Source organism: Somniosus microcephalus, chromosome 4 (assembly GCF_052327205.1).
Source record: "Somniosus microcephalus isolate GS21.2 chromosome 4, FLI_Smic_1.0, whole genome shotgun sequence".
Lineage (NCBI taxonomy): Eukaryota > Metazoa > Chordata > Chondrichthyes > Squaliformes > Somniosidae > Somniosus > Somniosus microcephalus.
This window is the reverse complement of record NC_140990.1, coordinates 250,539,391-250,566,419: the sequence shown is the minus strand read 5'-3', so window position 1 is coordinate 250,566,419 and position 27,029 is coordinate 250,539,391. Positions and strand designations below refer to the sequence as shown.

Here is a 27,029-nt window from a genome sequence, read left to right as displayed (position 1 = left end):
CTCAGGATACGGGGTAGGACATTTAGGACTGAGATGAAGAGAAATGTCTTCACTCAGAGGGTGGTGAACCTGTGGAATTCTCTACCACAGAAGGCTGTGGAGGCCAAGTCACTGAATATATTTAAGAAGGAGATAGATAGATTTCTAGACACAAAAGGCATCAAGGGGTATGGGGAGAGAGCGGGAATATGGTATTGAGATAGAGGATCAGCAATGATCATATTGAATGGCGCAGCCAGCTCGAAGGGCCGAATGGCCTACTCCTGCTCCTATTTTTCTATTTTTCTTGCCATGGAGGGAGTGCAGTGAAGATTCACCAGACTGATACCTGGGATGGCAGGAATGACGTGTGAGGAGAGATTGCGTCGATTAGGCTTATATTCGCTAGAGTTTAGAAGAATGAGAGGGGATCTCATTGAAACTTATAAAATTCTAACAGGACTAGACAGACTAGATGCATGAAGGATGTTCCCGATAGCGGGGGGAGTCCAGAACCAAGGGTCACAGTCTAAGGATAAGGGTAAGCCATTTAGGACTGAGATGAGGAGGAATTTCTTCACCCAGAGAGTGGTGAACCTGGGTTAGCCAATTTCTCTCCCATATTATTTAAATGTTTTAACTCATCAACATTACAAATACATTATTTGGAATTTAGTATCTCTTTTGCAATTATGGATGAATATTACACATTTATATTACTGAATTCAAAATTAATATAGAGTAGTTCTAAATATAGCTTTTCTCATATATTGAATAATTAAAAATGTGGTATTAATATTAGCTAATGTATGTAATGGTTTTTAATTAATACTTGTTCATTTTCTGAGTTTAAGCCTTCTAGATTAGGAACCTTGTCCAGTGATTGGTGAGATTAGCATCACTAGGCCAAGGATGTCTAACACACAGCTCACAGGCCAGATCCAGCTTGTGAGCTCCCATTATTTGGCCACTGGAGTTCGAGGCCCCGGCTTTCTATTTGCTTGCATGTACATATAACTTTCTACTAAAGTTGGCTTCAGCTGTTTTATTCCTCTCCCTCCCCTTCCATACTCTCCCCTCCCTCTTCCCTCGCTTCTCTTAATATATTTTAAATATAAATATTAAATATAAATATTTATAATATATCAAAAAGTGAGTGGTCTCAGAATCTAAACTGGAAAAATATGCCATTGAACATCATATGACAGCCCAAACTGTACCTAGGGAAAATTCTAAAACTAAGCAAAGTGTCGGGACAGAATGTTTTTATTTGGAAAATAAAGCAGCTCGACCCATTATGGGTGACTGCAGATGGATGAAAATTTGCCCATCCTCTCCCCCTCTCCCACATTAGTTCCATTATCCCCCCCCCCCACCCCCCCTATTATTGTTTGACCTGAAAAAATCAAATTGGTCTTGATTACCTGTGTGCACGAGTGATATATATTTACCAGTACTCTATTCACATGTAACAATTAGAGAGGCTGACTGCAGAATTTTATAAATTACCATTAGAGGTCAACAATAATCCAATAATATTCACAGGATATATTAACAATTAGTTGCCTCTATAAAATTGCAAAGTAAAAATATTTAATGCCTCCATGGGCATGTTCTCCATGATTAGGGCTGTTGCTTCGTGTTGAAATACTTGTAGTGCTTTGAGAGGCTCTTGTTTTGTTGGAGTGGTACAAGTTTGAGCGGCGTCTGGCAGTAGATGGAAGAGACTGGGGTTGGACTGGACTTGGGTGCGGCAGAGAGGAAGCTGACGCTCTGGGCTGGGTTCAGGTTACTTGCGGCGGGTTCCACCTTACTGAAGTTGGTGAGGCATTGATAGTGGCAGAGAGGGGCGGGGCGGGGCAAGGCGTCACCGTCACTTTATAATCTCATCTCCAACACAAGGCGGCTACTCAGAATAAGAGTCAGAGAGGAGACATTACATTAGCAGCACTTTCAGAGAGATCAGGAGGCATTTCCGATATGGCGGCCGCGGAGCAGTGGCTTCTTATCTACCTGTCTTTGTTTTCCCTCAAGAAATGGACTTTAGCTTTTAACTTGGATACCGAAAATTTCATTAAGAAAACCGGGGACGCGTCCAGCTTGTTTGGGTTTTCTCTTGCTATGCATAGGCAGCTAACACCATCGGATGAAATAGTGTAAGTATCTGTATATTTGATTTGTTTTAAATGAAGAAGACAGTACTTTCAAACTCTAGAGGAATGCAAGAGCAAGTCTCCTGTATGCTGTGCTGTGAGCCGGGACAGCCCCGCACACTTCAGCTGAAGTGATTCCATTCGAGCAGGTTTATCGGACTTTAAGCTTGTGCGAAATGTTAACCAACTAACTGCAGCAAGAAGTTTCCGTCTGCAGCTGCCGTACCTGCTTGGAGTGAACTTCACTACCAGGCGGCTGTCGGTTGGTGTAGAAAGGTCACGTCCGGCTCTCGGTGTCCCTCCCGACCGCGCAACACTTCACACCGAAACACTCATTTGGGGATTAAGTCCATGGAGACGCTGCCCGTTAGCGCCATGCGCTCGGCTGCCAACATAGCGCTTTATTGTTCGGTTATTCCCATTGATCTTTGCCAGGCGCTTTTTCGGCTTTTAGCATTGACTGCAAAGCGTTTTAATATTTAAAATCTTATTACAAATAGGAATACCCCAAGGGATTGTTTTGATTGAAAAGTGCACCAGTGTGTGTCGCCTCCTTTGAGGAGAGCAGCGATTGTTTCAGGGTGAAGCGATCATTGGTATTCAGGGCAGCGCTGATTGTTGCCGGCCGACACACCGCTGAGTCCTGCGGGGGCCGGAGCAGAGAATCTGCAGAAGTTGCATTGTCGGCCGAGTTGACCCCGATTGTCTCCAGTGAAAGGGTCAGAGATTTACCCGAGAAGCCTTATTACCATTCAACTGCTGTCCTTTCACCCAAGAAGCAGGTTGTTCTCCGAGCAAATGTAATAGCCTTAAAAGTTTCCATAAGTAGGTCTCTTGTTGTAACATCTTTAGTTATTTGCACGTCTCGCCTAATTCGCGGTGAGAGCAACTTTCTTCACCGTGCATCACTACAATATACAAACTTTGTTGTGAATGTGTTGAGTGGGGGTGGGGTGGGGTGGGTGCCATTGGCTGGAGCGCCGCGGGCCCGCCCTCCTCAGACGCCGGGTGGCGGGGTCTGGTTGCTATGGTGCCTTATTCTGCTGACGGACCAGACTGGACCCTGACGTAAGTCCACAGTAATCCTGCAGCCCCATTCACTCGGTGCAGAGGGTACACGTGGGGGCGGCGACGCCAGCGGAATTCTTTTAAAAATTAAAAGCTGTTGAATGCCTTTTTTCTTTCTTCTGGAATTAATGACCCTCTGACAAATCCCGTCTTTGAAACGTCCCATTTCTGAGAATGCTATTAGCAAGTATTATTCATTTCACACCAAGTAGTTTATTATCCGTAAACCTGATGTATTCTGTATTCAATTAAGCACATGCAATAAAAGTTTTTTTTTACAGATTTGAAAATTGTTTTATGTTTATCATATTAGAATATATTTTAGATGTGGAGCGCTACACAGTTAGGTCTGTCATCATGTTTGTGATATGATTGGGGTTGATTCAATATCACAAAGGCAACAAGTTGTATTTACATAGCACCTTTTAATGTGAGAAAATATCAAGGTGATTTAAAGGTAGAAATAGACGGCAAGCAATAGTCGAAGAATTAGAGGAGGTGACCGCAGGAATGGTCAAAAATGGAGATCTTAGAGGTGGCTTTTGAAAGTGGGGAGGGAGGTAGCAAGGGGGAGGTGCTTTAGGGAGAGCATTCCAGAGTGATCAAGACACCCGAAGGCTCTGCAAACTAAGGTAGATTGGAGGGAAGGGGGAATACAATGCAGACCTGAGTCTGAAGGGTGTGTGCTTGCATATAAGGTTGGAGGAGGTTCCGGAAGTGAGGAGTGCTGAAGTTCTGGAAGGACTTAAATGAGGATGAAGATTTTGAATTCAGTGTGTTAAGAGAACTGGAGCCCAATGGAAGATAAGGACAGTTGTGATGGGAGGGGTGACTTCATGTGGGATAGAATGAAGGTGGCAGTTTCTGACTAGTCAAAGTTTATATTGGATGGAATTTAGGAGGCCATAAGGAGAGCACCGGGGAGGGTTGCAGTGGCAGTGGAGGTAAAGTACAGATGGGCAATGTTTCAATGGTGGGCATAGCCAGCTTCATTGACGGCTACGACACTGAGGTTTCACACCCTTAGGTTCAGTTGGCGTAAGCAAAGAAAAACAAAGTTGCATTTATGTAGTGCTTTCATGACCTCGGGACATCCTGAGCAGTTGGGGAGGAGGATAGAATCAGGGACTACAGTACAAAATTTTGGGTATTCTGACTTATTAGCTGCACTCTTGTCTGTCATTCATGACTTGATGTCAGTCAGGCGGCACATTGGTGGCAGTGAGGCAGGGTATATATATATATAAGTTGACCCTATGCCTACAGATGATGTTGCTGAGGAGCAGCTGTACACAAGTAAAGGAGGGGCTGAGACTGGGAATTTGGGGCACTCCCAAGGCAACCATGTGAGGGTGCGATTGGAAGTGATTGCAGAAGATCTCTTGACTATTGAGGATAGTTAGGAGTGGAACCAAATTATGGTGTTGCCATGGAGATGGACTACAGAGGCAAGATGATTGAAGAAACATAGAAGATAGGAGCAGGAGTAGGCCATTCGGCCCCTCAAGCCTGCTCCGCCATTCAATGCGATCATGGCTGATCATGCAAATTCAGTACCCTGTCCCTGCTTTCTCCCCATATCCCTTGATCCCTTTAGCCTTAAGAAATATATCTAACTCCTTCTTGAATATATTTAATGAATTGGCCTCTACTGCCTTCTGTGGTAGAGAATTCCACAGGTTCACCACTCTCTGGGTGAAGAAATTTCTCCTCATCTCTGTCCTAAATGGCTTACCCCTTATCCTTAGACTGTGACCCCTGGTTCTGGACTCCCTGACCATCGGGAACATCCTTCTTGCATCTAGTCTGTCCAGTCCTGTCAGAATTTTATAAGTTTCAATGAGATCCCCTCTCATTCTTCTAAACTCCAGCGAGTATGAGCCCATTCGACCCAATCTCTCCTCATACGTCATTCCTGCCATCCCAGGTATCAGCCTGGTGAATCTTCACTGAACTCCCTCCATGGCAAGAACATCCTTCCTCAGATAAGGTGACCAAAACTGCACACAATACTCAAGATGTGGTCTCACCAAGGCCCTGTACAACTGCAGCAAGACATCCTTGTTCCTGTACTCAAACCCTCTCGCTAATCTGCTGGAATTTTTTGAGGAAGTAACTGGTAAAATAGATGGGGGAGAGCCAGTGGATGTGGTGTACCTTGACTTCCAGAAAGCCTTCGATAAGGTTCCACACAAAAGATTATCATGCAAAATTAAGGCTCATGGGATTGGGGGCAAAGTATTAACGTGGATAGAGAACTGGCTGGCGGATAGAAAACAGAGAGTTGGAATAAACGGCTCGTTTTCGGAGTGGCAGGCAGTGACCAGCGGGGTGCCGCAAGGATCTGTCCTGGGACCCCAGCTGTTCACAATATATATAAATGATCTGGATCAGGGAATTGGATGCAATATTTCCAAATTCGCTGACGACACTAAACTAGGAGGAGGGGTGGGCTCTGATGAGGATGTCAGGAGGCTACAGTGCGATTTGGACAGGTTGGGGGAATGGGCGGATACGTGGCAGATGCACTATAATGTGGATAAATGCGAGGTTATCCACTTTGGGGGTAAAAACAGGAGGGTAGATTATTATCTAAATGGCAATAGATTGGGAGATGGGGAAGTGCAGAGGGACCTGGGTGTTCTTGTGCACCAGTCACTGAAGGAGAGCATGCAGGTGCAACAGGCGATTAAGAAGGCAAATGGTATGTTGGCCTTCATATCAAGGGGGTTCGAGTATAGGAATAGGGATACCTTACTACAGCTGTACAAGGTGCTGGTGAGACCGCATCTGGAGTATTGTGTACAGTTTTGGTCGCCCCATCTGCGGAAGGATGTTCTTGCCATGGAAAGAGTGCAGCGGCGATTCACCAGGCTGATACCTGGAATGGCGGGAATGACCTACGAGGAGAGATTGAATAGTTTGGGCTTGTACTCACTGGAGTTTAGAAGATTGAGAGGGGATCTCATCGAAACATATAAAATTATGGCAGGCCTGGACAGGCTGAATTCAGAGAGAATGTTTCCAATGGCAGGGGAGCACAGAACCAGGGGCCACAGTCTAAAAATAGCGGGCAAATCATTTAAAACAGAGATGAGGAAGAATTTCTTCACTCAAAGAGTGGTGAGCCTGTGGAATTCCCTGCCACAGAGGGCTGTGAAGGCTAATTCAATAAATATTTTCAAGAGAGAATTGGATATATTTCTGAAGGCTAAGGGGATTAAGGGTTACGGTGAAAAGGCGGGGACGGGGTACTGAACTGGTAAGATCAGCTATGATCTCAGACGAAGATCAGCCATGATCTCATTGAATGGCGGAGCAGGCTCGAAGGGCCGAATGGCCTACTCCTGTTCCTATCTCTATGTTTCTATGCTACGAAGGCCAACATACCATTTGCCTTCTTAACCGCCTGCTGCATCTGCATGCTTACCTTCAGCGACTGGTGCACAAGGACACCCATGTCTCGTTGCACTTCCCCTTCTCCCAATCTATTGCCATTCAGATAATAATCTGCCTTCCTGTTTTTGACACCAAAGTGGATAACCTCACATTTATCCACATTATATTGCATCTGCCATGCTTCTGCCGAATCACCCATCCTGTCCAAATCATCCTGGAGTTTCTCGGCATCCTCCTCACAGCACACACGCCCACCCAGCTTTGTGTCATCTGCAAACTTGGAGATATTACATCTAGTTTCCTCGTCTAGATCATTAATATATATTGTGAATAGCTGGGGTCCAAGGACCGATCCCTGCGGTACCCCACTAGTCACTGCCTGCCACTCGGAAAAAGACCCGTTTATTCCAACTCTTTGCTTTCTGTCTGCCAACCAGTTCTCTATCCAAGTCAATACCTTGCCCCCAATCCCATGTGCCTTAACTTTACACGATAATCTCTTATGCGGGACCTTATCGAAAGCCTTTTGAAAGTCCAAATACACCACATCCACTGGTTCTCCCTTATCTATTTTATCAGTTACATCCTCAAAAAATTCCAGTAGATTAGTGTAGCACGATTTACCTTTTGTAAATCCATGTTGGAGGATGGAGCAGTTAACTGCTGAATACCACAGAGATGTTGAGGAAGACAGAGAGAGTGCATTGTGGTTGTATCAAAATGGATGTCTTTGCTGACTTTGACTAGGCTGGTCTTGGTGCTGCGGGCAGAACAGAAACCAGAATGAAGGCATTTGAGCAGGAAGTGACAGGAAAGATAGGCACAGAGCTGGGTGGCAACATGCTTGAGGACAGATGGGAGGAGAGGGAAGTTAGCAACAGGGTGGTAATTGGAGAAGTTTGAGGAGTTGGGTGATGGCAGTTTTGAAGGGTGGAGGAACAGCCAGAGGAAATGGAGCTGTTAATGATGTGAGAAAGCATTAGGCCCAGGAGAGGTAGTTATTTGGCAAGTAGTTGGGTCAAGAGGGTGGGTCTCGTGGAGCTGAGCTTAATGACAGATAAGTTACTGAGTGATTTGAGGTTGGAAGTGGGGTATGGAAAGGGTGGGGGGAAGGTCAGTGCTGGGAAGGTAGGAGGTTGAAATGGCTGAGGGAACACACTTGATCTTTGGAATGAAAAGTTCTAGGAACTCCTTGCACATTTTGCAGCTGAGTGTTTTCTTTACATGGTTGCTCTTGGGAAACAAAACCCTGCTGTAGACCTTAAACCTATTGTAGTAATGGTGTTACTTTGTAAGGGAGAAATTTGAAACCAAGGGGTACATTTTTATCTTTAGTGCCCCTGAGTGTACCATTTGCATATTGAATTATCATTGGCCCGCAGGCATCTGTAAGGAATACCTATTATATTCACATGTGATCACATGCTGAGTTGTCATTGGCCTGCAGGCATCTGTAAAGACTACTATTGTTTTGAAGACCCAGGCTAGGGGTCCTAATGCCAGGCTTTTCCCCACTGTGCTGTATGAGTAAGATCACAGACCTAATGCTTAATAAAAGAGTTTAAACTGTAATACTCCATTGTCCTGCAATTTATTATTTTTGTACAAAGTGTGCAAAACAAGACATGGTGTCAGAACAGGGATTTGAAATGGACATCGTTGGAGCTCCCTTCCGTCGAATGAATTGGGAATCTTTAAACTTACCTAGAGAATGGCGCAAGTTCAAGCAACACGTGGAGTTGATGTTCTCGGGTCCACTGAAAAGCAAAGGGGAGGAAGAAAGATGCAGCTATCTACTCCTGTGGATCGGAGAAAAAGGGAGAGACATTTTTAACACATGGTCTCTCACCGCGGATGAAGCAAAGGTACTGAAAAGTTATTTTGACCGTTTTGAATCATATGTGATGCCCAAGACAAATACGATATTCGCTAGGTACAAGTTTCAGGAGAAAGTATAAGGAGCTAGTGAGTCGTTTGAACAGTTCATGACAGAGTTAAAACTGCTGGTAAAAGACTGTGAATATACAGATAAAGATGAGATGGTCAGAGACCGCATCGTGTTTGGAATACATTCAGCTAAAGTGAGAGAGAAACTTTTGAATGTTGGGTCCGGGCTAACGCTGGACAAAGCTATGGACATAGCTAGATCGCATGAGATAGCCCAAGCACAGTTGAAAACCATAACCGGCGCCACGAGCAGCTCGCGTGAACAGACAGTGCACGCAGTTAATAGACACACGCCAAAGAACACAGCCCAGAGAGCGTGTTTCAGAACAGAAAGAACAGAGAGAGTTCTAAAAATGAGCGACACAGACATAAAACGCTTCAAAAACTGTGGATATTGTGGAAACAAGGTGCATGGGGAAAAGGAGCATTGCCCTGCCAAAGGAAGGCAATGTGCTAAATGTGGTAAACGGAACCACTTTGCTAAAGTTTGCAGGACTGCTTTTGGAAAGCAGTACACACAGTGAGTGACAGCCAAATGCCAGATAGAGAGCCAAATGCAGAGGAACTGTTTATTGATTCTGTGTCACAGAAAAAACAGATTTCAGAGACTGAGCAAACCTTTGCAGATATTGAGATAGGAAAACAGGGCACAGAGCTTAGGTTTAAACTAGACACTGGAGCTCAGGTTAATGTAATTCCTCTGAGTGAGTATCACAGCTTGAAGGATGAGTGTGAGCTACAGCCCACCTCATGCAGACTGACCAGCTATGGGGGTGAGCAGCTCATTTTAAAAGGCACATGCGTGATGAGATGCAAGTACAAAGAAAGCGACATGATGTTGGACTTTTACATTGTTGACACTCGAGCACCTCCAGTGCTAGGTCTAAAGGCATGTTTAGACATGGACCTCGTCAAGCTAGTGCTATCATTGACAGCACCAGTTGAGAAGCAGACAGTCATGGAGGAGTTTGCTGACGTTTTCAAAGGAATCGGACTATTCCCAGGTGAATGCACTATTCACCTTGACCCAGCAGCAACCCCTGTGGTTTGCCCACCGAGAAGGATACCCCTTGCTCTACGTAGTCGCCTGAAGGAGGAGCTGCTGAGCATGGAGAATACAGAAATCATCGTCCAGGAAACAGAACCGACAGAGTGGGGCAACGCGTTAGTAGTGGTTGAGAAACCACGTACAGACAAGCTCAGAGTCTGTCTCGACCCCAGAGATTTGAACAAGGCTATCAAACGCCCTCACTACCCTCTACCAATGCTAGATAACATCACACCCAAGCTAGTGGGAGCACGTTACTTCAGTGTAATGGACGCACGATCAGGATACTGGACTATCAAGCTCACGGAAGAGTCATCTAAGCTAACAACATTCAACACACCATTTGGACGCTACCGATTTCTGCGTTTACCATTTGGTCTTATCTCAGCTCAGGATGAATTCCAGCGGAAGATCAACGAAACCTATGAAGGCCTCGACGGAGTAGTCGTAATTGTAATCGTAGACGACATCCTCATCTATGGCAGGATTAGAGAGGAACATGACAGGAACCTCCGTGCGATGCTACAAAGATCACGGGAGAAAGGTATCCGGCTCAACCCCGAGAAAAGCATAATCGGATCCACCGAGATCAGTTATTTCGGGCATCACCTCTCAACTGATGGCATTAAGCCGGATCCAGAGAAAATCTCCGCCATCAAGAAGATGGAGCCGCCGAAGAACCGCGCAGAGCTGGAGACAGTACTAGGCATGGTTAACTACTTAGCCAAGTTTGCCCCGAGCCTCTCCGAAATCAACGCACCCATGTGTCAGTTGCTCAATCCAATGAGTTCCTGTGGGACAAACAACATGACACAGCATTTCAGAAAATGAAAGACCTAATCACCAGAGAACCAGGACCAGTTCTTGCCTACTTCGACCCCAACAAAGAGCTCAGACTACAAGTGGACGCGTCAAAGTACTGACTAGGCGCAGTATTACTGCAAGAAGGAAAGCCCATCGGCTACGCTTCCAGATCTCTCACAGACTGTGAAATCAACTATGCTCAAATCGAGAAAGAGCTATATGCAATTCTGTTTGGATGTAAGCGTTTCCACCAGTACGTCTATGGCCGACAAGTTATTGTGGAATCCGACCACAAGCCCCTCGAGTCAATCATGAGGAAACCACTAGCCGCAGCCCCACCAAGGCTACAGAAAATGATCCTTCAGCTACAGAAGTACGACTTCACAATCATTCACCGTCCAGGCAAAGACATTCCTGTCGCAGACACGCTCTCCAGAAAGTCTCTTAGCTACCAGGACAGCAGCCTCAGTGAAGGCATGGATGTGCAGGTGCACATGGTGTACAACAGCTTACCTGTGAGTGACTCAAAACTGAAGGAGATCCGAGCAGGAACAGAGAAAGATGCACAACTCACACTGCTGAGCAAAGTCATACATGAAGGATGGCCTGAGGAAAGGAGGAAATGCCCTCAGAGCATATCTGAATTCTGGAACCACAGAGACAAACTGTCACAAATCAACAGAATCATCTTCAAAGGGGAGAAAATCATCATTCCTACCAGTCTCAGAGAAGAGATGTTGACAAAAATTCATGCTGGACATATGGGCATGGAAAAATGCAAACAAAGAGCACGTGACATTATGTTTTGGCCCGGAATGTGCAAACACATTGAGGACATTGTCGGAAAATGTTCCATTTGTCTAGAACGCCGCCCATCAAATGTCAAAGAGCCCATGATACCTCACCATATCCCAGACAGGCCCTGGCAGGTCATGGCAACGGATCTGTTCACATGGAACAACGAGGACTACATAGTGACTGTTGATTACTACAACAGATTTTTTGAACTGGACAAGCTTCACAGCACCACATCTGCAGCTGTGATCCACAAGCTAAAGGCAGCCTTTGCCAGGCATGGCATGGTAAAGACTTTAGTCTCAGACAATGGCCCCCAATACAAATCAAAAGAGTTCGAGTCGTTTGCCAAGGCATGGGATTTCACACATGTCACATCAAGCCCACATTACCCTCAAAGTAATGGCCTTGTGGAAAAAACTGTCCAGATTGCAAAAACACTCATGGACAAAGCCAAAGCGGACAAAAGAGACCCCTACATCAGTCTCCTTGAGTACTGCAACACTCCGGTTGACAACTTCAAGTCACCAGCACAGCTGTTGATGAGCCGCAGACTTCGCTCAATCCTTCCAAGCACCAACCAGCAGCTGCAGCCAGAGGTCGTCAGCTGCAAGCAAGTGCATGCAAAACGTGTACAGAGACAGCAACACCAAAAGTGATACTATGACAGGTCTGCTACTACTGCCGCCGCTGCACAATGGAGAATCCGTCAGAATCCATGAGCATGACTACTGGAAGCCAGCAGTCGTCATCCAGCCAGCTGACACTGAGCGAACGTATCACGTCCGCACCCCAGAAGGACAGGTGCACCGCCGCAATCGCAGGCACCTCCTGAACACCAAGGAACAACACCATTATTCCGACGAGAGGATCAGTTCAACAGAGTGTGATGAACAGAGCAATACACAAAGCACATCATACTTACCTGAACCTGAATTGTTGACCGATTCAGAAGCATGCTCAGTTTCATACCACACAAGGTCGGGATGAGAGGTCAAACCTAGAGTTATCCTTGACTTGTGAACTGTCAAAGGGTGTAGGCGGATCGCTGCCCTAAAAAAAACTGTACATCGTTATTGAAATGTTGAGATGTTTTCAGTGCTAGTTAAATGCTGAGTTTACTTATATGTTTATGTTACCGAGAACATTAGGTAGAAGAAAGGTTTAAAAGTAATGCATAACATTTTTCTTTTAAAAGAACGGGGATGTAACATTTGCATATTGAATTATCATTGGCCTGCAGGCATCTGTAAGGAATACCTATTATATTCACATGTGATCACATGCTGAGTTGTCATTGGCCTGCAGGCATCTGTAAGGACTACTATTGTTTTGAAGACCCAGGCTAGGGGTCCTAATGCCAGGCTGTAACCCCATGGTGCTGTATGAGTAAGATCACAGACCTAATGCTTAATAAAAGAGTTAAACTGTAATACTCCGTTGTCCTGCAATTTATTATTTTTGTACAAAGTGTGCAAAACAAGACACTGAGCATGCCCGATTTTAATCGCTTCACCATTGGCGGCCTGCCTTCAGCTGCCTAGGCCCCAAGCTCTGGATTTCCCTCCCTAAACCTTTAAGTCGTGCCTTAAAACCTATCTCTTTGACCAAGATCTGCACTAATACCTCCTTATGTGACTCGGTGTCAAATTTAGTTTGATAACGTTCCTGTGAAGCGCCTTGGGACGTTTTACTACGTTAAAGGCGCTAAACAAATACAAATTGTTGTTGATGAGCGTGTGAAGCTCTGCACCAGAAGTAACCCCAGGCAGTAGTGCCGGTCTCTTCATTTCAGCAACTATTGTAATTCGTGAGTAGCAGAAAGAGTGGTTGACCTAAGTGCCATTAGGTTTCTTCTCAGTAGCTGCTTTTATGTTGATTTAATTCAGTTGGCTTCCGGTTCACGGGTCTTGCACAGCTTCAGTAGCATTTATCTACCCAGTTTGTTCAGACCTGCAGCTGGGGAGACACGTCTCTTACTGTCTCATCTTGACCGCTGTCGATCTTTGGGACTCCACTAAAAACAATCACCCCAGGTCAACCTCGCTCGCTCACATTGAAGTCTAGATCATTATGCCGGACAGCGGCTTAATTACGTCAGTCTCTTTCCGCATCGCATTCCATTCCATTCCATCCCATCCCCCTTTGATGCTCACATGGTGTAGCCGATCTCTGATGCTCGGACCTTAATCTCGACATTTATACAAGGGCGCATTGGTCAAAAGGTGCAGCCAGTTGTGCATCTGCATAAATGCAGTGTTGAAGTTTGCAGCTGGTCTTCAAGGTAAAGCCAACTGTGATGAAGTAGATATCCCACTAAAGATCACTATTACACCAACAGCAAATGGACCCTGTAAAACTAGATTTTATTGTTTGCGAGGATGCAAATAGATTAGTTAAATTACTGATGCTTACAATTTGCATCGTGTTCCGTCTGTATGTCACTATCTTTCAGAGTATCACTGTTGTGATATCATGTGCCGTTGTCCATTGAAAAAAGGCCTCTTCACTTGTGTAGTTAATACAGTCCGAGTTTACAACCCTCAATTATTATGGCAGTTAGGAAATATTTACACTTTGCGTTGCATGTTTTAAAGGGATGCATTAGAAGTTTAGAGGGTTGCCTTGATTATCCAATAAGTTGCTGATTAACTATAATTGATCAAAGAAGCTGAAACATATTGAACTAGCAGAACTGCAAGACAAAATCAGTTTTGATCAGTGCTGTGCCTTATGGCTAGTCAGTAGCACATATTCAAGTTCAGTTTTGTTATTTTTAAATGTCAATTTCAGAACAAAACCTGGAGATCTCCAATGACACTGTTTTGTTTGGAGATGATTGTTTTTCAGAATTAAATATTTTTCTGATTTTTTTAAAATTCACCTTTCTGGGCCTCTTCTGGCCCCAGCTCCTTGCCGCTAGGTTGGGCTGGCGGGGAAGTCACGGCGTTAAAATTTCAGTCGGGTTCCAATGACTTATTCAGAGCCTGATCTGTGTTTTTAAAGAAGGACCCGCTGCCTCTTGTGTGTGCACCTCTCGCCTGCTCACGAGCAGGTTAAAATTGCGACCTGCAGGAAGTCAATGGGGGGTCAGTTGCTGAGGCCATGTTACTGTCCGCCCGCCTAGTTTCCATCAAGCGGGCAGGGTTAAAATCAGTCTTTTAGTCTCACTTGGGGAACTACAAGTGGCCTCCACTTTAAGGAGGAGATAAATCAACTAGAATTCCAACTTATGACTGGCTGAAAAGTGAGCATTTTTGGATCTCGGATGAGAACGGAATGGGTTCAGCTGTGCAGATCCCCGCTGGGTCAGTTAGCCAGTTGACACTCACTATATGGCCATTTGGGTGAGATACTAGAAGGGGGCTGGCTAGTACATGGAACTGCACTCAGCAAGATTTGGTGCCTTTGGGAGATGAATGGAGGAGTGAAAACCCCTGTAATTTCACATCCAGCATCTAGAGTTGAGCCTAGTCTTAGGCTGATGGACTGAAATTCTCTCCTAATGAAATGAGTTACGCATTCTCAATACCTGTACACCTGCAGTGAGCAGCCCTTAATTCAATTGTAATTTAACAGTTTCAGTAAAGGAAATTATGAAAATGTCTGAAGTGGGCAACAAAAATACCACTGGTGCAGTTGCGGTACTACTTTGTGGTTGTAGTTTTGGTTGCATTGTTTTTGCTGTGTAAAGGGAACTTTAGGCCGTGGTTTTGCTGGCACTCAGGGTGGGTTCAGAGGCGGGTCTGCTGTCAAAATCAAAATGATTGACAGCGGGTTGGGAGCCCGCAACGAACCCGCCTCCATGGAAGTTTCCAAAGTGTCGGGTCTGCGATTGCAGAACAGACCCAACACCAAGCGATGGGGGAGGAATTTAAGATAGTTAAATGCTTGTTAACTACTATTTTGCAAGCCTATTTCTACTTTACCACATTTTTAATGAGGTTCACGTCGTTCAGAGATCACGTCAGGTAAGTAGGTTGGGAGTTCAATTGAGCTGAATAGTTCCCAGCTGCAAATGTAGTATAAAAGCTAACATTTCACATCTGTTCACTTTCCAATGTCAGAAGTTGCTGCTTTCAGGATTTGGAAGACACATCTGATCTTTATTGAGGCTGTAAGTATGTGGTGTAAACTCTATATCCACTGTCACGTCCTTGGAATAACCTCCCTCCCCATTGACAGATTGCTTCTAACATCTCATCCTCACCTGCCATATATAACAGCAGAATGGGAATGATTTATACTGTCTCACCCTGGTCCCCAGCCACAGCAGCAGCAGAACCAGGCACACCAGCAGCACCAACAACAAGAGCGCCAACCTTATCCTCAACCACCCACTGCTGCACAGGGCAGAAGGCATCAGTGCAGGGCTGCACCATGTCGCAGGAGATACCCCCAACACAGTGTTTACAGGCAGAGAATGAGCTTCCTCAACATGACTGAGCAGCAGTGCCAAAGGAGGCTGAGACTATTGTGACAGGTAGTCACAGACATTTGCACAATGCTCGAAGACCTGCAGCCCAGAGGAGTGGATGGACACCCCTTACCAGTGGCTGTCAAAGTCACCACTGCCCTCTACTTCTTTGCATCAGGCTACTTCCAAGGGTTCTGCAGCAGACATTAGCGGCATCTCCCAGTCGGCCGCCCACAGATGCATCACGCAGGTTACTGATGCCGTCTTTGACAGGTCCGCCAATTACATCCACTTTTCCACCGATGAAGCTAGTGTTACTGAGCGGGTGCTCGGCCTTGTCAATCTGGCTGGCTTCCCACGGGTGCAGGGCATCATCAACTGCACACACGTGGCCATCAGGGTACCCCATCAGAACCCAGTAGTATTTGTGAACCGCAAGGGCTTCCACTCCCTTAAAGTGTATCTGGTGTGCACCCATAGGAAGAGCATCATGCATTTGTGCGCCAAGTTCCCTGGCAGCTACCATGACTCTTGCATCTTGCGCCAGTCCACTGTCCCTTGGCTCTTCGCGCTGCCAAACGAACATTCCGGCTGGCTCCTTGGAGACAAGGGCTATCTCCTGAAGACGTGGCTAATGACACCTTTGAGGAGGCTATCAAACGGGTCTGAGGAGCATTATAATCAAAGCCACATTTCCACCAGAAGTCTCAGAGCAAACTATAGGGTTGCTCAAAATGCTCTTCAGATGCTTGGACAGATCTGGTGGAGCCCTTCAGTATGCACCAGCCAGGGTCTCGAGAATCATTGTTGTCTGCTGTGTCCTGCACAACATAGCACTGCAGCGAGGATTAGTGCTGCATGAGGCACAAGGCGCAGAGCGCACAGCCTCTTCAGAAGAGGAGGAGGATGAGCAGAATGAGGTTCAGCATGAGGAACAGCATGAGGAACACCTGGAGGAGGCGGCTGACCCAATGCAACCAGAATGCGAGCATATTGCTGCCTGTGATGCCAGGGATGGCCTAATCAATGCCAGATTCACCTAACTTTATGCAGCACAGACATGTGGCTGCCACATGCATATGAAGGTTGGCATCACCCCACTTCAACACTTCAACATTGTAGAGCATCTCTACAATGTACTGTGCATTCCTTGCACTGTCACCACCACTTCTGGACATAAAACCTTCACTCTTCCACTTCCAATTGTGAGCATATATATGGCAACGAATGCAAACATTCAGAAAAAAATAATTTATTACAACAAAGTAAAAGAACAAACTTAACATTACTTTATAGCAAATCACCCAAGTGACTACCCTTGTGACGATTTATGTGGGATCTTTCTTTTACGCCTGCTTCTAAATGGTGCTACTCCTGTGGCTTCAGCAGATGTAGAGGCAGCTTTCTCACTTCCCTGCTTAGATGCTTTTGGCGGTCGTCCTCTGGGTTTTGGAGCCTTTGAGGGCCCCACCAAAGTCTGCTCCTCCTGCGGCTGTGCAGGGGCAGACTTGGCCATCACTGTCCGGGGAGGCATCTGGGGCTCTGACCGAGGGGTTGGCAAAGGGGTGGAAGTTTGATCACTTGGAGAGGAGCCGCCACTTCCACGTCCCCTCCCACCATCATCCCTCTCATGGGCCACACCCGCACTTCTCCGCTAGCAAGTAGACGGAGAGCACCTTACTGCACATCAGTGGGGCCATGAGGACCCATGTCTGTACTGACATTCATCATAACAAGGACATCCATGAACCTCTGGTTTCTCTCCTCAATAGATGCCCATCTATCCTCCATAGATGACCATCTATTTAGAATAGTGTTACCATGTTCTCCTGAGTCTGGCGATTTATGTCCTCCATGGAGGTGGCCATCCTTTCCATGGCAGAACCTACAGTTGCCAGTGCGTGCGCCATGATGTTGCTCATATTTGAAATGGACTCCTCCATTCTATGCAGACTCGCGGTCACAGTGGTTGTAAACCCTGTCAGAGCCTCCTGAACTTGTTGTTGAAGCTCCAGGATCGCCCTCTTCCTGGATCTCCCCCGAGGCTCAGCGTCTGCATGCAGCCTCAGCAGAGCTAGGAGACTCCTCCGGCCTCCGACGAAGAGTCTCCACTGCTGTCCCTGTCTCCACCATCTGATCTTGCTCACTTGTGACTTCTGATACTCCAGGTGACAACACTACTCTATCTCACATAGGACCCACTGAGGTGTGCATCTCTGCGCTGGTGCTGGGTGCGCTCATTTCTGCTGACACTGCTCCCTCAGAGGCTGGAGGATCCTCTGAGGAGTCTTCCGGTTCTTCCTCCTGGACAGTGGGGGGTTGCTCTTGATAGCCTTGTGGGAAAGTAACAACATGAGTTAGACATGTGATATGTCGATTGTAGACATATCCCATTATGCACATGATGAGCATTCAATTTCTCCTAACATCAGACCCCATTTGAATGCCAACTAAGATGTATGGAAAATAATTCTGTCACCAGGTTGTTCTAATGAGCCCCTCTCTCCATCCCCCACTTCAGGCTGGCCAACGACTCCTGTTATGTCCAGAGCTGCCTCGTCCGCGTTGGTGAGCACAGCCAATGATGGTGGTCCTCCTCCTGTTCTCTCCCTCTCCCTTTTATTGTGGGCTCTCTTTTCCTGCAATAAAGGAAACGAGAGAAATTTGAGTGAGAGTGATGGAATGAGTGTAAAGAATGGATGGGATAGATGTTTAGAGGGAGACTGTGATGGCGTGGGGTGCCAATACCAAGTTGCCTCCTTTTGAGTTGTTAGTTGTTGTCATTGCCTAATGATGAGGGTGAGTGTGAGGGGTGCATAGTAAGATGGGGATGTGATTCTGTATATAGGGAGAGATGGATGGGTGATGGTGCAAGGGATGTTGGGGTGAGTAAGGATGTGCAGGAGTAGGGTTGGCAATGCAGAGTGATGGGGATGTAATGACAGGCACAGCAGAATGAAGGTAAGTGTGCTTTTATACTCACTTTTCCTGAACGCAGAAGATCATTAAACCTCTTCCTACATTGCACCCAGGTGCGAACAAACACACACCTTGCAGTGACCTCCTCAGCTATTTGCAGCCAGGCTGCCTTTGTCTGGTGAGGAGGTCTCCTCCTTCCATCCCCAGGGAATAGGACCTCCCTGCGTCCTCTGACTCCCTCCACAAGAACATGGAGGGAGTCATCATTGAAATGTGGTGCAGTCCTTTGTCTATCTGCAGTCATTGTTGCCTGAACCAGCACTCGGGAGCATTAAATCGGAATTGAGAGCAAATGGCGACATGGCCCCTTTAAATATACCGGCAACAAATGCGTCATCAGGTGACGTCACCAGACCCGCACCTTGTAATTGGGCTGGGTAACACGCAGGGTGGGCTTAACAAGCCCAATTCACGTAAAATCCTTTTCGCAGAGCGGCTGCAGCTGGGAGCGGGACCGGGACCCGCCAACAAACCTCTCCCGTCGCGATCCCGCCTCCGATGGCGAAATCGCAGCCTTAGTCTTTTAATTCATTCTGTAACTGACCTAGGAGCAAGTGATGCTAAGACTGAATGCAAAAAATGGAAAATGTTCCATTCTCAACACTGACATCTGTTACATAAGATGAAAATTTCACCCCAAGCAATAAAAATGCACTATGTTCTTCTCACTTAAGTTGAATTTAGAATTTTATATGATGAATATAGTGGTATTTCATTTTGTTTCTGTCTATTTTTAAATAATTGTTCAATTAGGCTACATAACCTGGGGTGAGGCAGGAGTTGTTAGTTGAGACATGGGCAAAAGAACATTTTTGTTTCTTTACACCAGAAATAGGTGTTTTTGGGTAAAGTGTTTAATTGTGGCAGCTGTAAAATTTAATGAATATTAAACTAAATACCGATATTTGAGCTAGTTCCACCGAATGACTACCGAGTAATCTCCTGGATATGAAAGCAGAATATTCTATAGACTGGGCTGAAAAGTAAGTATTATAAAAGCTGAATTCTCTCCTTGATATGGAACATATGTTTCAGTTAAGGTGGTCATACTGTACTTGCTTTATCAAAAGTAATGAATAGGTCAGTTTTACAGAGTGTTTGCATGTAGCCCATCTCTGATATTAATTTCTAATGCATGTGCTTGGAAAGTAGCCATGCAAGTTTCTCAACCTTCAGTGAGTTTGGATTCTGTAATCACACCAGTATAATAAAACCCTCCCCTCCCCCCTCATACCCCGCCCACATTCTGTAATCACACCAGTATAATAAAACCCTCCCCTCCCCCTCATACCCCACCCACATTCTGTAATCACACCAGTATAATAAAACCCTCCCCTCCCCCCTCATACCCCACCCACATTCTGTAATCACACCAGTATAATAAAACCCTCCCCTCCCCCCTCATACCCCACCCACATTCTGTAATCACACCAGTATAATAAAACCCTCCCCTCCCCCCTCATACCCCACCCACATTCTTTAGATTCAAAACAAATCTTTTGCTGGAAGATTTGGGTCTCATGATTGCCTAATTTTAAGTTACGATGTGCAGTATTCTTGTTTAGATAAAGTTATGATGGTAACTGTTGCCTGGTCTCTTTATATCTATGTCTGTAGCCCTGTAGTTCCCTACTAACAGCCTCTTAATTTTTTTTAATGATTGTTTTCTCCTTCTCAGCTCTCAAAGGGTTAACTAGGGCAAAGAGGCTAGTTGGCTAAGCAATTAGCTTTCATAACTGGCCAGCTGTAAAATTGCTGGTTACAAAACCCCAATTGTGCATGCTGAATGAATTGTTATTGTTGTAAGCACAGTGCTGACATTACACTTCTGAAATATAATCTGATGCATTCCTATAGAATTTTTTTTACGGGGTATGTGTAATACTAATGGGTAGTGGTTAACTGTTTAATTCACACATCTGTCTAGGTTTGAACAAACTGTGCCCAGGATAGTTGTAGGTGGATACCATTTTCTGTTTGTATTGCTTTATGTTTAAATTTTCAGTGAAAAGATAGGTTTTTAGGTTAAATGTAAAAGTTGACAAAAGCATAATTCATTGATAACTTCACAGCAACCTTTTCCCATGCCAGTCTTTATGGAAGCCCCTTGTCAGCAGCAGCACTATAAAGTAAGTGAGGAGCACCGTACCTGACAGATTTGGCTCATTCCACCTGTATACAGCAGTGAACTGGTGCAGGTATGACAGCTAGAAACAGTTACAAATCCAAATGTTAAAAACAGTATTGTTATTTAGTTGCTATGGAATCGGCTCTGCAATATAGATGGGATGGTTTATACAGCATGTACGACAGCCACCTGTATTACAAAACTGTTTTCTAAAGCTGTTCCGCAATATAAGCGCACCATTTGTGATGAGGGATTAAGATGCTTATTGTGAGTGTGTTTATATTTAAAAAAGCACAAGAGTGATTTATAGGCCTCAAGTGTAGCCTTTATTTCTTTAGGTAAATAATGTACATTTCATTAATCAAACATTGGAACAGGAGTTGGTGATTGCAACACTTTACATTAATGCACTTTGGAAAGTTGGTATATGTTGTCAAGAAAAGTGCAGTTCATTAGGTATGCTCTCTCTGTTGAGCTAAGAAGACACATCAAGAGCAAAGTATTAGATGAATAACAGTACAGATTGTACAACAATTATTCCTTGTTCAAATGATCTAGAAAAATATATTTTCCAGGTACATGCATTAATGATGCCTTTGGGTTAGAGTGCATCTATGGGTAAATTCAAAGTTCTCCTGCTATTGGACTTTTGTTGTTCCAAAGACTGTGGGTCTTGCGAACTGCTGCTGGGTGTCCATTTAAAAGTAAAAGCAAGCAATGGGAATCAACAGCCTGGAGCTTCCAACGGGTCTTCCTTGGGAGCAGCAGCACCAGGTAAATTAACCAGGAAAGCAGCGCAGAGATCATGGGATTCTGTTTGAACCCTACTCCCCCAGTATCCTTAGCAAATATTAAGGAGTTTGAGTCTGCCTCAGACAAGATGGGGTGTAGTTATTAAATAAACAGCAAGTTACAGCCTTTGTTGGAAAAAAGTACAAGAACCTAGTAGGCAAACTGTAAATGGAGCAGAGCCAGCTGCTGGCTGTACTTAGTTTCTACCTGCTTATTTTGGCAGGGAAAGACAAACAACTGTTGCTTAGCAAACATTTGGATTAAATAAGGCAGCTACTTCATGTCTTTAGCAGTAAGTTGTATTCATGTTTTGCTTTTTGTGAGTGAAGATACAAGTCTTATTCTTAATAATAAGTTACTATAAACTGGGGAAAAAACTGTTGGGTGCTTTCCGTTCTGTCCTCAATGACAGCACTACTGTGGAAATATGCAAATTACATTTCCCCAGTGGTTGGACTCTGTTAGCTTGCCTGGTGTCACCCCTCAATTTACACACAATCCGATCAGATTGCACTTTATTCTCATCTGTACTATAAATCTAATGGAGATAAGTCCATAAAGGGCCATAAAAGATTTGTTTTTTTTCTGAAAATTAGGTTTTTATTGTAAAGCGTAGATCTTGCAAGTGACTTCTGCTTGACATGTTACAGTACAGAGCACGGACCTTGCTACCAGTTTATGTAACGGGCAGGGCATTGACTCCGTTGTGTTCCCAAAAGGTGGAACAAAATAAGAGTCTAGAAATTCCTGTGGAACCACTTTGAATGGGGAGGAATTTCCACCTGTCCCATGGCTGCACCTGTGACCTCAGCGCATATTTGTCGGTCAGGGACGTTTACAAATTTTGGGGGGGGGGGGGGGGGGGGAGACCTGCACCATTCACCATTCACAGTGCCGGTGAGGCACCCATCTCGGATGGGGGCGGGGTGGAGACCGTAATATTTTTTTAAAGTTCAAAAGGAGCACATTTCTCATAAGTGTAGTTTTCATAAAACCTGCCTTATAAAAATTGTAATCCCCCAGAGGCCACACAGGCTTCCCTTATACCTATTGTAGCTAGGGTGCAAATAATGGGATAAATACCATATATAATTCCCTCAATTGTAAGTTGTCCTAATACATTCTCCCATATGTGGGTGTATTAGGCACCTACCTCGCTTCTAGTGTCATTTATGGTAGGAGTGAAAGGACAGGGACTGGCTCCGGCCCGTACCCACCCTCTCGGGTTAAGGCGTTTTTATGCTGCTACACCCCAAAAATGTCAGGGCTGTGATGTTTCTGACATCGGGAGGGTAACTTCTGCCAGTCTTTGCTTCCGGGAGCATGGATCAGTAGGATACGAAACCGGTGCATTCACCGGAAAATTAAGACCATCAGGAATGAGGTGTGGACTGCCCGGTGTTCCGATCCACGCTTTCGTCAGGTGTGAAGTGTAGATCTTGCAAGTGGTTCTGCTTGAAAAGTCACAGTGCAGAGCACTGACCTTGCTATCAGCGCCTGTAGTCTGTGCCAGGAGCCGAGCCTCACCAAACTGATCCTTGTAAAACTTCAGTGCAGTCACCGTGTTCTGTAGCATTTGTGAAAGCTTTCTGATTGCGCTACAAGAGTCCTTTAAAAGAAAGTTTCAATTTAAAAGTGCATTGAGGTAGACCAAAATAATGTTGGACTTCAGAACTTTCCTGTCGAGAAATAACTTTCTTGATGCGGCAGTGTGCTTTCCGGCGTAATTTCCTGCTGCAAAAGCTGCATGCCTATTATCTAGCTTGACAGAACATCAATGATCTGAACCGGGTGGTTGTGAGTGTTTACAGCTGCATATTCTTTCTGCTTCCGCCCGCTGCCCTGGCAAAATACTGGTAGGGAACATAAGTGCTCGCACATACTGTAGGCGACTGGATTCAGTTTGGCAGTCCTTCCTACTAGATACGTGATTTCCTACTCTTTATAAAAATCGTCTGCTTTGTCATTTGCCCACTTTCCTCTCCATTAGAGTTCCTGTGCATGCAGATGGTGAATTCCACCTGGTTAGGGGGAATTTTTTGAGAAGATTAAAGTACATCACCCAAAGGAAGCATAAGCTCTGGAAGAGCAATGATTTTTTTTCTCCTTTCTGTGAGCCTAGATAGTGAGTGTTGAAAGGCTATTCACTCAGGTTGGGGGAGGGGAGGGTAACTGCACCTGGACTTGATCCTGTTCTTACCTAAAATCCACACACGTGCACTGTTCAGGGACATTAGACATTCCTGCCCATATGGCTCAGTACTGCACTACAAAGTGCTCATACTCACTGAACCACCAGTGATGGAATTCCTGATTGTTTGAGGCAGAAATTTACTCTTTTGTGTGTGATGCTTGTTTACCATTCTGACCTGTATATATGTCTTCTGACGAACATATTGCTGTACTAACATTTCTTGTTTGAAGTTAGTGAAAGCTGGGATTTGTACTTGGTTCCTTTTGAATAGACAACTGACAAGCCTGCTAAATTATAATTTTTGACATGGCCTCTGTAAAGTATCCCAGCAACTAAGAAGTACGTTGGTGCAAATTACCTGCACGTCCTGCTTTAAAAGTAATTTGGGTGACGAGGTTTATTGAGTGTTTTATTGACTGTTGTTATGTTTATTATTTCACTGAATGCTGAAATTATTCAACACGATTGAGTTCCTATTAAGAGCATTTTAGAATTCTACTTGTGCTTGTAATTGCAATATATATATAGACCTCTTCAGCAGCTACAAAATGACAGTGTCACCCTGTCCAACTTTGAGGTGAACTAGCGCAAGGCTAAACTATAAACCAGTCACGTGGGAAATGTAGCACCCTTGAATTGTGGTCATCTTATCTCTTTAAAAATGTACCTGCTGCTTTTCTCTTATGCAGAGTCCTGCATAAGACATGAATCTTCAATAATATTTCAGTTCTCTTAGATTAATAATTGCATGGTCTGTGTTTTTTGTTATGAAAATGTCTAAGGTTATTATTTTCTTCCTGAAAATAAAGAAAAATGAACAAGAGGTCATTTATCAGGTTTATATCATTTTTTTCCTCAAACTGGCAGCTGCTCTCTACTTTAACTTTTTACACCAACAGCTGTAAGGAAACTGCAAGCATCTGGAAGTGTTCACAGTGAACTGTCACTTGGATCCTCTAATGGAATACAGACCACATCATTTTACCTTGAACATCGCTCCCTGATACAAAACCACAGGACAGACTGTCATTGCTGAACTGTGAATAAATGAGGTTTTGGTGGTCTGAAGAAGCAGATGTTGTTGTTTCAATTTAATTTGTACTATTTAAGCTGTATCTAAGGTCTAGGGTAGGGGAGGTATTTTGGAGGTTGAATGTGAACTGTTAAGATGACAAACTGGGTATAAATAGATACCAATAGCACCTTCTGGTTCGCATTAGTTACTTTGCTAGTGTAGAGGAACTAATAGCTATGAATTTTTTTTAATGAATTGTAAGCTGATATATTAGTGTGAAAAGGTAATAGAAGGAACATTCTCCCATCAGCTTGCAATATATTGCACATACACTTCAACCATCTGATTGGTTGTGCATTAGTTTACACCTAATCAGTTGAATGTTCTGAGATTTACAATCTCAATCTTGAGGATCCGGTCTTTCACAAGATGAAAGAATCACAGTAAAAATTTTAATTCAAAATAATGTCACTTAATACGAGTCCCTAATGCTGCATTAATACCACAGCCAGCAGTCTGCGGTTGGTACACACATGTGCAGATTTCCAGTTAAAATAGAACTGTTTAGATAGTATGGATGGCATTGTTCACGCTGTCTAAACATTCAAATCAACTGTAGGGAGGTTTAAAAAGTGTGGCAAGATATCCAAGGCATCCCTGAGCATTTTTTAAACTTGGTTTCTCACGACATTAGAGTTACACTCTGGTATCAACCCTGCATTCTGGGAGACTGCCTTGCACATGGGATCCCAGTCTGCTTCTCTCTGGAGTCAGGTCAGGCCCTGACTGTGGATTTATATTGCAACTTTAATGTTGTTGGTAAGTGGAAAGCATTTTGCAGTGATGGTAAAGTTGTAGTGTAAAATTGTGCTTCTCCATTTTGTTTTCCAAAAGGAGATATTAATGTCTTCAAAAGCCCTAATCTTGGAGCTGATGATTCATGCTGAGGCACAATTCTGTGGGTATCAGCAGACTTCCAGAACCTCATTCAAGTAACTGTCCTTTATATGTGCATTCCATGAGTGTTTTCGGATTATTTATCCAATGAGGCCATCACAACCACACCGATCTTGTCCTCACCTGACATAAACAGAAAGGATATTGATAAGATGGGAGAATGGGATAAAAGTGTCAGATGCAATTCAATGTCAATAAGCCTGAGTTGATGCATTTTGGTAAAAACAACCGCAGTAATTATACTCTGAATGGAAGTAGGCGATGTTGAGCAGGGAGAATTGGGGGTGCAGGTTCACAGGACAATAAAGGCAACACCTCGGGTTGATAAGGCTGTAATAAAAATACTAATGGAATTCTAGGTTTTATCTCGAGGTGTAGAATTTAAAAGCCAAGAGGCAATGATGAGCCTATATAAAACCTTAAGACCATGGCTAGAGTACTGTGTGCAGTATTGGGATCCATACTATAGGCAGGACATTCAACCTTTAGAGAGGGCACTACGCAGTTTCACTTGGATGCTGTCTGGAAATTCAAATACGAAGAAAGACTGGAAAATTAAGGCTTTTTTTCATTAGAACAATGCAGAATATGGGTTATTAAAATAGAAGGCCTAGAAATTCGGTTGGTTGCGCCAGCGATTAGCGCCTAAAGAGCCCGAGAATTGGGGCGTTACCCAATGTTCGGGCGGGCGCAATGAAGATAGCGCCACCTCCCATATTGAGTATCCTTTTAGCGCCTGTGCTAACTCTTTGCGCGCGCCCGCGTGCGCAGGCAGATCATGACGTCATTTCAGTGTGCAACGCCTTTTTGGCGCCCCGGACCGGATATTCAGTGGCGCCCGCAACCGTTCCGCCTGGCGCTATTAGTGGCAGTTGGATGGAACGTTCCCAGGCCCTTCTCGGAGTTGGGGGGCGCTATTTAAAGGGGACAGCTCTAGTATAAAAGCTGCAGCCACTTGGCCTGTTCATTCTGATCGTTGCTGGAGAGAGTTGCTGACCTTCTGTTGCACAGTAATTTTCTGATTTAGCCTTCGGAGACTTGGGACCTGCAGCCCTGTCTGGAGCAGTTGGAGTGCTAGACTTAACTGTGTCTTGCCTGTCTGGCATAGCAATGGGAGCTGCTTTGGAGGGGAACGTCCTCATGGCCGGACATTTGGCAGGGGCACAGAGATGGCGGGAGAGAGGGCCGGGATCGGCCAGAAGGAGGAGGGGCAATGGAGGTCGCCCAATCCGACGATACGCTGAGAGGGTTTTCAGGCAGCAGGTGTCATACGTTACCATGTCGGAGGAGCAGTGTCTGCGAAGGCTCAGATTCGGTAAGGAGGTTGTGACTGAGCTGTGCCACCTGCTTGCTG

General features: G+C 44.8%; 1 protein-coding gene across 3 annotated transcripts in view; it reads left to right on the top strand.

The window, feature by feature from the left end:
- Positions 1–1,864: 1,864 nt before the first annotated feature.
- Positions 1,865–27,029, top strand: part of LOC147120367 (integrin alpha-6-like) — a 100,187-nt gene continuing 75,022 nt past the window's right edge. For all 3 annotated transcript variants that reach the window (XM_085986196.1, XM_085986194.1, XM_085986195.1), the window contains exon 1: positions 1,865–2,135. In XM_085986196.1, coding sequence (XP_085842322.1) covers positions 1,960–2,135 — 176 coding nt within the window. In that variant the 5' untranslated portion in view covers positions 1,865–1,959. The remainder of the gene's footprint in view (positions 2,136–27,029) is intronic.